The following is a 12021-nucleotide window of genomic DNA, read 5'->3' as shown; positions in this document are numbered from 1 at the left end:
AATAACCAAATCCCTATAAGATATTAACCAAATTTAATAAATCCTTTTGGTACATCTATTGGTAAATAAATAAAAAAATGCCTATTGACCATGGTTTTAAAAATAATATTAAAAAAAAAAAAATGATAGTCAAGAATGAAAAAAAGAATATGATTATTCTACTCTACCGGAACAAAATATATATATATATATATATATATATATATATACAACCAAGTTTCTTTCTGCATAGATCCACTCATAGAATAGTTATGTGCCATATAATTACAAAAAAATATATTTGTAACATTTATATTGTGTAAATGCATGCAAATCATGCTCCTAACTGAAAACGGCTTCATTTCAGTGGTATAAACCTCAAAAAGTAATTATAAAATTATGTGAGATGATGCAGTGACTATCACTTTTAAACATGCATCATATTTAACCATTGGTGTAAAGTATTCAACTTTGGAAAGTGTATAGTGACATATACAAAGAATAAATACAGAGTAAGAAAAGGAAATCCCATTATCAATCTAAACCGGTTTAGTAGGTGTCCACACTGAATCTGAAATTCCATCTCCCGTTGAAGACAAAGTCATAGGCCCACTTGGTGTAAAAGGGTCTGTATCTGTGTCTGTTTCACCTTCAGCCAAGTACCGTTTCTCCCTCATCCAGCTTGAGCAATTTGGACCAAAACTGAAATCCTCCTTTTCTTGAGAGATACTGAACCCACTAGGAGACCTCTGTAGTTCATCATGATTAACAGAGAGAAGGGACAACGGGGTGTCACTGTCCCTTGTACAACTTCTCCTCTGCACTGGGGAAACTCTTTCTGAATATGGACTTGAGGCTTCTCCTTCATGTTGATAATTTACCCGAGTGTCTATTAAGGTATGAATAGGCAAAACTGTTGGTCTTTCTGTGTAGGTGGATAAAGATTGCATTGCTGTCCTCGTACAGTTTTCGCCAGTAAAAGGCATTGGGTTAGCAAAAGGATAATTTTCAAAGAATTCGTACTGGTTCATTTTATTGAATGAAACTTGGTTTAAATTATAAGGATTTGCATGTGAGCATGATTCCGTATAATTATAAATTAATCTCCCCATGTCAGAATATCCACTTTCTCCACCTTCTTCTTCTACTGTGGCTTCCCTTAGTGGATAGTATTCCGTGACCTGGACCTGGAGTTGATCTAATTGCTGCATGTGCATATCAACAAGGAAATCCAATTTCTTTTCCATATCTTGCACCTGCAACATAAATATAGAAATAAGACAAACACATAATCGAGGATACCTAGGGCTAGATTCTATTAAACAAGTTAAGTTTATCTCTTCTAATTAAACATTCTGATTAACATCTATAGGAAAACACAATACAATAAAATCACCTAACAAAGTCTAACCCATAATGTGTTCTGAAATATATATATATATTTCTCTTACATAATCAATTATATTATAATTGATGTAATTGCTAGAATTGAAAGCCCGAATAGCAATGTTTGAAAAGTTTTTTGGTTCATAATTCTTTTTTTTTTATTTGTCCTAAATATTTTTTCGGTTCCAACGGTCTCTCATTATATCTTCATTTCCATATGTTGATTCATAATTTGACTTAATATCAACTCAGTAATGAAAATGTTAATGTATCTGGTAGCAAGACATTAGCAGCAGATCATTTACATTCTGCAAGTTTCCAGGTGGGGTCTCCATGGATCGAATTTTTTGTTCCAGCACATCCCATTGTTGCTCAATCAGATTGAGATCTGGTGAATTTGGAGGCCAATGCAAAACCTTGAACTCTTTGTCATGTTCCTTCAACCATTTCTGAACAATTTTTGCAGTGTTGCACAGTGCATTATTCTGCTGAAAGAGACCACTGCCATCAGGGAACACCATTGCCTTGAAGGTAGGTAGGTGGTACATGTCAAAGTAACATCCACATGAATGCCAGGACCCAAGGTTTCCCAGCAGAACATTTGACAGAGCATCACACTGCCTCTTCCAGCCTGCCATCAACCCATAGTGCATCCTGATGCCATCTGTTGCTAAGGTAAATGATGCACATGCACCTACCTATCCACCTAATCTAAAAGAAAACATGATTCATCAGACCAGGCAACCTTCTTCAATTGCTCCATTGTCCAGTTCTGATGCTAAAAAAGGCCAATTGAAGGCACTTTCTGAGGTGGACCGGACTACGCTGCCCCATACGCAGCACACTGCGATGTACTGTGTGTTCTGACACTTTTCTATCATGGCCAGCATTACGGTATTCAGAAATTTAAGCTACAGTAGCTCTTCTGTAGCTCTTCTGTGTGATCGCACCAGACGGGCTAGCCTTCGCTCCCCACGTGCATCAATGAAACTTGGGCGCCCAGTTCACCGGCTTTCATTCCTTGCATCATTTTTGGTAGGTACTAACCACTGTATACCCGGAACACCAAACAAGACTTGTCATTTTGGCAAATAGTGATGGTTAGTCGTCTAGCATCACTATTTGGCCCTTGTCAAATATACTCAGATCTTTTCACTTGACCATTTTCCACAGGAAATTCAAGAACACTGTTCATTTGCTGCGTAATATATCCCATCCCTTGACAGGTGCCATTGTAACAATATAATCAATGTTATTCACTTCACCTGTCAGTGGTTTTAATGTTGTGGTTGGCTAGTGTATTTTATTTATGGCTTTCCACACATTACCATCTCTGACAACAATAGTAGCAATGTACCTACCATCTTAATTCTGATTCTCCTACACTAGGTATAACGTGATACTCTGTGCTAGACTTATGAATGGTAAAAAAAAATCAGTTCTACTAAATAATTTTTAAAAAGATAGAAAAATTTTCAGGGCACCCAAATTTCGGACAGATGTTTGTTCGGCTTGGCTGAATTCCGTTTTGGTCAACAAGTCAACAAGTCAAAAAGGCTCAGAAATGGGCCAATCAGTTAGCTGCAAAATATATACAAAATATTATATTTTACATTACATAGTTCTGTACATTTATGTGAAGTTCACTGCAATTTGTTTTACAGATCAAGTGAGAAAAAGTTACCTATAGAGAATTAAACAGGTGGAGCAGTAAAAAATAAAATAAAATCACTATTTTTATATTATATAGTTTATAAACAGATAATATATAGATATTTTTTTACTGTTCCTCTTTGTTTTCCCTCTATTGCTCACATTTTTCCCCATCACCCATCTAATTTTTTGGTGCTACAGGTGGAATTCAATATGTTGATCCCCCTCCCCCAAAACACGTTCAGCACTTTGCATTTCAGTGTGTCCATAATTATTGTATATTTTGGCTGAGAATCCAGAACTGTGACAAGTCTGAACTCTGCTACAGAATCAAACGAAGTTCGCCTACTGTACAAACTGAGTATTTGGTAAAGAGTGGTGACCCAAGATGAAAAGCCACGGACCAAGATTTTTTGAATGTTCTTTACAGAATTGTGATTGTGATTGTGCGTACACATGAGACTAATCTTGTTCTTTAGTGGTAATGACCTGAAATATCTGGAGTAATTTTTCTAAGGTGGTCTGCTTTTTGTAGATGAGAACAAGAGATCTTGAATGTGTGTATTTGATGTAATATGTACAAGTATAAACAAGGGTTTCAATGTTTCAGAACAACTGGTGGTGTCTTTTATGGTACCTGTCTCTCTACTTTCACAAATTTTCCCATCATACTTTGGTCTTCAATATCGGAGGCTTTGGATCCATAAGGTTCGTGCCTAGAAATAAAAAAAAGTAACCACAAGTGATTGGTGGCAAATATTACCTACAAAAAGAGTAGTATTTATTGTATGATTTGATTTTCTTAGTAAACCGCACAGGCATTTAAATGTCCCAGAGTGCTCACATGTTTAATATTTTGTTGATACACTTTGTATCTTACCTTGTGCATTGATACACACTTAATATATTTACAAGCTAGCAAGAAGTTGGAGAATAAATAATTCCTATATTTTTTTACCAAGAATAATTTAATAATAAGTTTTACAAAAGTTAAAAGATAATGTTTTCACGTCTGGTGAATGGTGCCACCAGTGATGCCCATATCACCCTCTATTATCCTCCCAGTGATTCTTGATTGACATATAACTTTGTCTTCCCCCCTTGCTATATTGTCAACAAGAGAGCGCTAGTGACAAAGTAAATCTGTTATCCATTCTGCATCAAATTTACAACATCAGATTGCTTGTTGAAACTATGTACACGAGGGATAGCATAGAAAATATGAATTCTTTATTTTGTATGGGACATTCTATGCCAGAATGCTTGTTGGACTGTATATATAAGCCATGCATTGGAATTGGTGAAATATACTTTCTACGTGGTAGAACTGCAATATAACCTGCTAACATGAGAACAAATCTGCTATGATGATCTCTATAACATTGCACGGCATTTTAGTGTGTATCTCGTCACACCTTGGAGACTGTTGAGAAGGAAAGCCATAACCTCCACCAAGTCCTCCCAGTCCCTTCTGCGATTTCTTATGCTTCGGTGTAGAAAGGGAGGCAGGACCCGGAGCAAAGACCATATCTATCCTGTGGGGAAAAGAATACAGTAATACTATGAAACCAACAACTGGATATTTTTTAACACAAGGGAAAAAATTAGGATAAGGGAAGAAAGCATATTAGTGGGCCCTTAGTGAATATAAAAAGCAAGTCTAATAGTTTTATGAAAGGCCCTTTCTGGATGGGTTTGAATAATAAATCACTGGTTGGACCTATCAAAGGCCACTATGTTTAGTGTTTTTTAGTAGCCACTTAGTCACAAACACTGGCCAAAGTTAGCGTTCATAATTGTGTTTTGTATTTTTAACACATAAACAAATAAAAAAGCTAACTTTGGCCAGTGTTTGTGACTAAGTGGCTACTAAAAAAAACTGGACATACCCCATAATGAATACCCTGGGTTGTCTACTTTAGAAAAAAATGTGCATGTGAGATGTGATTCAGAGATTCATGACAGATAACAGTGTTACAATGTCACTATTGATACATTTTAAAAATATATATACATATATTTTGAAACAGCAATGTCCTACTTGTACTTATAGCCCTATAACTTGCAAAAAAAAGGCTAAGAACATGTTAACATTGGGTATTTCTAAACTTAGGACAAAATTTAGAAACTATTTAGCACGGGTGTTTTTTGGCGGTTGATTTTGGGGGTCAAAGTTAGAAAAAGTGTTTGTTTAAATGTTTTCATCATATTTTATAGTAAATTATATGATATGATGCAAATAATGGTATCTTTAGAGAGACCATTTAATGGTGGGACAAACAGCATATAATATGTGCGGGTACAGTAAATGAGTAAGAGGAAAATTACAGCTAAACACAAACACCGTAGAAATGTAAAAAGAGCCCTGGTCCTTAACGGTAAGAACATTTTTTAAAACGGTCTGGTCACTAAGGGGTTAATCAATAATTATTTGAGGTTTTTGTGTGTGATTATGCTCATTCTCACAAATTGTTACAATTGCAATGACACTCTTACAATATAATTAGCTTATGGATTTTAGAAGGAACTTTGAAAATCTAAACAAGGGAAAAAAAAATCTAAACTGGAATATATATACTACTTTTAGTGCTGTAAAAAACTGTATATAATGCAAAGTCAAGAATTTGATAAAACTGTTACCAATGTAAATTGAAATTATAGTTATACATTTTGTATATTGATACCATATACATGTATTATGTTTGTGTAAAAATGTAAAAACTAATGTGATCAATATGTAAATTTTACATACCTATGTCTGTTCAGACCAACATACCTATTCCTATTATTAATTAAACAAATAGTACATGGTACGTATACAACTATTATTGATAGGTACTTAGGGAATGCTTACCTTGTTTGGAGGTATTTGATTCTTGACAGCATATCCAGGTGACCCGCTGAATACTGTTCAATAACATCCTTTACATCATAAGGCCTCAGGGTCTCCTTAAATTTTTTCTTACGTAAAAGAAATTGCAGAATTCTGCACGTAAAACAATATATCAAAATAGATAAGGATAGCTATGCAATTACTCAAATGTCATCATAAATAAACTCTGCTTTACAATTTTCAAAAGAAGGGTATAAGATTTTCTGTGGCTGTCCAATCACAGACTTCCCAATGCAGATGTATTTGCAAGCCAGGTGCTCTGAGCAATTGCTGCCTCTTGAGTTTAGTTCCACTGAGGTAGGCAACCCGGAAGTAACAGGATCAGTATTCTGAATGACAGCCAGGGGGGTGTACCAAGGTTAATTTATAAAAGTGCCAGTTTCTATTGAACTCATTCTAAAATGAAAAAAGCATACATACTTAAAGCAAAACTATAGTCAACACACAACTTCAGCTTAATGAAGCAGTTTTGGTGTATAGATCATGCCCCTGCAGTTTTTAAGCTCAATTATCTGCCATTAAGGAGTTAAATTACTTTGTTTATACAGCCCTAGCCACACCTCTCTTCATGTGACTTGCACAACCTTCCTAAACACTTCCTGTAAAGAGAGCTCTAATGTTTACACGTCTATATTGCACATTCTGTTTAATTAGAGATTTCCTATTTCCTGCACTGCTAATATCTTGCTAGACCTTGCTGCAGCCTCCTGTGTGTGATTAAAGTTCAATTTACAGAGCAGGAGATAAAAACTTTTAAAGTAAGTTAACATTAATTGAAAATGAAACCATTTTTTTTTTCATGCAAGACGTGTGGGTCGCAGGCAGGGGAAGTGTGGCTAGGGTTAATTAATAAGAAACAAAAGTGATTTGAGATTTTCCTGATTTGATTCCTACCACGGACGCAAGGCAGTGCAAAATGAACACATTGGAATCATTCATTCAGGAAGTGCCATTCTGTTAAGCACAGCTTTGTGATTGGTTTGGGATAAATCCAGCTAATCACGTTGTTGGGAACAGGTTGGGAACAGTCAACTAGACGACATAGATGCAAATAAATATTTCCATGTAATTTGTAACCTATATCAATGGACAGTGGATGACAGCCCTATCATAGATAAATGCACAATAAATTGTTTAATATCACTTGTTTCAGACAATGGATATAGAGAATATCTAGTTATTGTTGAGGTGGCAACAATGAAAATACTGCTTGGGAATCATAGATGAATATACTGTTTTAGTTGAGCTTGATTGTTTAAAAAGAATGCTTGAGATAAAATACCTAGATGCGTGGATAGCTGCCTTTATCGTTGGGATTAAATCTTCTACAAGGAACTCATTTGTGTAACCAGTTTCTGCCATTGGGTCTCCACCTTGTCCAGCATCTATAGAAAGGGATCAGATCATTTTCCATCCAGTCAATAAAATAAATGGGATTAATCCAAAGCACTATCTGTTTTTATCTCTATAGGCTACATGACGGTGCGTAGAAAATGGTAGATAATAGAGCATTTTCTTGGCGGTCTTAGAGATTTCCTTTTAACCCCTTAAGGACCAAACTTCTGGAATAAAAGGGAATCTTGACATGTCACACATGTCATGTGTCCGTAAGGGGTTAAAGGTTAGTAGATCAATTAATAATGATGACATGAAAAATTAATCCACTTTCAAAGGAAAACAGGAAGTAAAAGAAAAATAAACTGTAAAAATGCAGATCAAATGATCACCGTTAGTTTTATGGTCATTCTACATGGGTATCAACTTCTCACAAATGTGGGTTGGCCAGACATCGCCCAAAAAATCCTAAAGCAATTTATGGAGATACAGGATCCGGGTACAGAGAGTGATACCTCAATCTTAATGACTTAGAAACAAGTTAATGACTTAATGTGTGAATTAATACACGCTAGTGATGCACTGAAAATCATGTGGCTTTAAAGACACAGTTGCAACCCCTCTTACATTTAATATATAAAATGCATAGTTAGAAATATTGGCATATGTACTTTATGTACATGTTATAGAACATGCATATTTTTGCATTAATTGGTCCACACAATGCATTTTGTAGAAGACCATGACCTAAATCTATGGAAAAAAATACCATAGGACCAAAGAAAACTCTGAGAGAGCTTTGATTTGAGGTTTTCTTTCCCACTTCAAACATTTTTTTGGTAAAATTATATAGTTACATAGATATTGTGTTTCTTTCAGAAGTTACATTTATAACTGGCATTCTTATTCTTCCCTTATTTGGCCTATTTAGACTTGTCTCGGTTTGTGTTATTTCATATGAAAGCTCATTACATTTTTTCTTCTATAAACTGATTTCTAACTTGACTTGACACCAATGTTCCTTATTAAACTAATTGAGTGCTACACATATAGAGCTCCATATTATATACATAGATATTGTACCTTCTGAACTCTGCCAGAAAGCATATGCTTTCATTCGTAACGCTGTCCGAAAACGCTCCTTGTTAGTCAATCCGATATTCTTGGCATCTTTAGAAGGGCTTTCTTCAACACCATCAATCGTCAGTGGAGAAAAGGTCTTTGATTTTGGGCTAGTTCCTCGTGGGTTTGAAAGTCGGACCCGATCCAATAAACTCCATTTTTGACTAAAAAATAAATAAAAAGCCATCTATGATAAATAACATCTGCCATGTTTAATATATTGTTTTTAAAAAGCATTCACAAAATGCATGAAATTGCTTGTAATGTTATCAGCTTTTTTATACAGTATGCAGACAGGCCATAATTATAAGTAGAAGTCCACACCACTCTATATACCTCTATCATGGAAATGGTTTCTTCCAAGTTGGCCCCCTGTCAATCATTGGTATAAATGTTGCCTTTTCCGGTCATTGAACATAGTTAGTGGAAGATAATAAACTGAAACAATGTATCTATTGCTCCTCCTCATTTGCATTGTGTGCCTTGGGTATGCCCAGACTGAACTAAAGTGATTTATCAGTTGCTAAATCTTCAATACATTTTTTTTAAAAAGAAAATTGGCATCAAATAAAAATAAAAAAGATTAACACAAGCTATAGGTGATTTCAATATATTTTTTAATGGTGTAGTTTCCAGAAAAGTGACAATTCTGCTTTAACAGATTCTAACTTGATTTACAAGTTCTAAGTATTGTAAGAGAAAGATTTTAACATTTTCCCAATATCGGCAGCCAATATAGATTGAATAATACAGATACAAAATGAGGTCCAGTCAAGGAGAAAATATGTTAAAATATGAAACAAGTGTACAATCTCGTTTCATGTAAGCTACATTTTTATAAATATCATATTTTTTGTGAAGTATATACAATTCTTTATCTTCTGCCATCGTAGGCATAGTTTTCATTGTGCTACTGATTTAATATATTTCTATTACAACTAACAAGCCCATAGCCATCCCTCAAAATAAAAAATAAAAAACACAAAAAACTGCCTAACCATGTAATAAAAAAGAAATATGCTTACTATAAGATGTTTTCTTTCTTCTTAAATCTTTTTTTCTGCCCTAATAAAGGCTAAATAAATCCATTATTCCCTGACGCGACTCTACAAATTGCAAAAAAAGAGACTAAAAAAAATAATTAAAAAATCCAAGCTGTGAAGACTAAGCTTGCAAAGTAGGAAAAGCCCTTATAAGGACACTATGCAATTTCATTCAGAGCACCCTGATTTGGTTTGCTTGTATGCCAACCAAAAAGAGTGCTCTGACAGGCGAGTCTCACTTATATCGAGACTTGCGAGGGAGTCTGTGCAGAGACCTCAATTAGACAACTTGGCTTATTTTTTGGCTTCACTTTTTTTTCCAATCAGGTTTTTTTAGATCTTTTTATTTTTCTCACTATTATTATGATTAGAAGTTAGGCAAGGCTTTTTTAAGGGGGCTGAGGGTTCAGGCTTGAAAGCCTATAGCCACCCATGGTAGGGACACTGATGACAATTTTGGCCAATCTGCCACTCATGGGTGGGGGCTGGGGGACATGGTTTATTAATATTATTGGAGCCCCAACCCACTGCAATTGCCCCCCTTGGCTGCACAAAATTGCTACCCGGCCAGTATTTTACCAGCATGGTAAATCCAGCTGGTGCCAGCACTAGAAAATACCAGCAACATTGCCGGTATATTTTACAGCTGGCAACAAGTCAGCCTCCTCAGTGGGGAGGGGGAGGCAGTCGGCACCGTGTATGTGCACAGACATCCTGTCTCTCTGCACCTCGCGCTCTCTGTGTGTCTGGGGATGTCAGAGGTCACAAATCACATGACCCACGACCTCTGACTTCACCATATGTGTGGAGAGCCGGTACACTTTCAGTGTATTTTTTGTATACACTTATAAGTGTATTTATTATTATTATCTACCTCACTTTCAGTGTATTTTTTCTTGTTTTATATTTTTATATTAATTACCTTTAAATAAAAGTACTTTTTTTATTGGACCAAACTTTGCTGCTATTCTGCTGGAACTACCATATCTGTGGTGGGGATTGTACCACCCAAGCCCGAGGGATAGAGCAGTCCACATCTGCTCCATCAAATGTGTGTAAATTTCTTACCACTTCAATTGTATTCTATGCCTTACGGTATACACAATTTTTCTTTTTCTTTTTCCTTTTTCTCCTATATTTCTGGAGGGAAAAGACCATCATCTATACTTACAAGTAGGCACTACACTACAATATCCTAAGCCCATATCCACAGAGCTACTTATATTTCCACCATTTAAGTAACTGCAACCACCAAGAACCACACTATATCCATAGGCGGGGATTGTTCTGCCCAGGCGTTCAAGTCGGAGCTACAATTTTAGCTCCAGGAAATTGTGAGTGTATTTCTTTTGTTTTAATCCATTTATTTGGACAGTGACATACTACACTATATATTTTCCCTTTTTTTTTCTCCCTACTTTTATATATATTTTTAAGGATTGTTTGGACTGTTCCAGTTATTGCTTAGCCCTGAATAACCTTTAGCTTTTTCGAGTGTCTGTTATTATGACTGCTAAGGGTATAGAAACTAATTCTATTAAATGTTCCCAGAACTCAAACAGCAGAATCTGAAAATAAAGGACTCAAGTTCTGCCATTCATTTAAGAAAATAATACATTTAACAGTCATAATTCTTTAATTTCTCTGAAAACTAACAGAACATTGATTTCTTACCTAAAACACTGGAGACATAAAAATAATCAAGTGGGTAACTATATGAGAATGCAAATTAACAGATCTTTTCAACGTAAACATGGGTAAACAAGATCAATCAAATACAGATTGTCAAAGACGCATTACCCTTAAGTTTAATTATTTAAGGCCTGGGCATCACAGATTGAACGTAGGCCTCATACGAGAACAATCAAGCATAACTAGGGGACAATCACTGAAAACATGTCCACTCCACTTGCTTTGCTTTTCCAACCCGTAGCATCATTGGTAAGGATGGAGGTATCCTTCCTTTTGATGGTGTTATTTGGGGAGCAGCATTTTTTATCCCTTCCATGCTCCCTAAAAATGTAATCTTTAACATGGGAGTGTTCTACATGATTTTTATAGATATCCCAGAGTAAAAGGAGCCCATGTTGACTCCAGGTCATGGGTAAAGAGTGGGCAGGTGTCGAGAGTGATTGGGAGACGGTTTATGTTGGGTGAATAACATACGTATCTCACCTTAAGAACAGAGATATGACTAAGAGGATCCACAATAAAATATTGTACCTTGAATATTTTGCAATATGTCAAAGTTCTTCATTATGTCAGCAAAATCTAATAGTATCTACTATTTTATCAGATTAGTCACATTCATCAATAAGTACATCAATATAGGCTGTCATGAGTCTCATGTGCATAGTACAGGCAACATCAGCATGCATTTATTATTTAGCTTGCTAAACAAACCTGGTTGATATATTCATTGAGTTCTACTTTGAGAGTCACTTTGTTACTAGTCTTTGCCTCTGTTTACTTTATTTTAGTTATAGTGATAATGATAGTGATATTAGTGCTAGTGATATTCCAAGGTCCGTCCACATTTCAGGTAATCCAGAATATCTGTAAACAGGTATTAATTGAAACATATAAACATAGAATGTGACGGCAGATAAG

General features: G+C 35.5%; 1 protein-coding gene across 1 annotated transcript in view; it reads right to left on the bottom strand.

Moving 5' to 3' along the window:
* Positions 1-359: 359 nt before the first annotated feature.
* KCNQ3 (potassium voltage-gated channel subfamily Q member 3) overlaps positions 360-12021 on the bottom strand; it is a 231889-nt gene continuing 220227 nt past the window's right edge. Inside the window, exons 10-15 of the mRNA XM_063451048.1 lie at positions 8330-8532; positions 7194-7296; positions 5873-6004; positions 4434-4553; positions 3656-3734; positions 360-1235 (exon numbers count right to left, since the gene is read on the bottom strand). Of these exons, the coding sequence (XP_063307118.1) occupies positions 519-1235; positions 3656-3734; positions 4434-4553; positions 5873-6004; positions 7194-7296; positions 8330-8532 (1354 nt within the window). The 3' untranslated portion in view covers positions 360-518. The remainder of the gene's footprint in view (positions 1236-3655; positions 3735-4433; positions 4554-5872; positions 6005-7193; positions 7297-8329; positions 8533-12021) is intronic.

This window comes from Pelobates fuscus, chromosome 4, assembly GCF_036172605.1.
Source record: "Pelobates fuscus isolate aPelFus1 chromosome 4, aPelFus1.pri, whole genome shotgun sequence".
Taxonomy (NCBI): Eukaryota; Metazoa; Chordata; class Amphibia; order Anura; family Pelobatidae; genus Pelobates; species Pelobates fuscus.
This window is presented reverse-complemented; position numbering and strand designations above follow the sequence as displayed.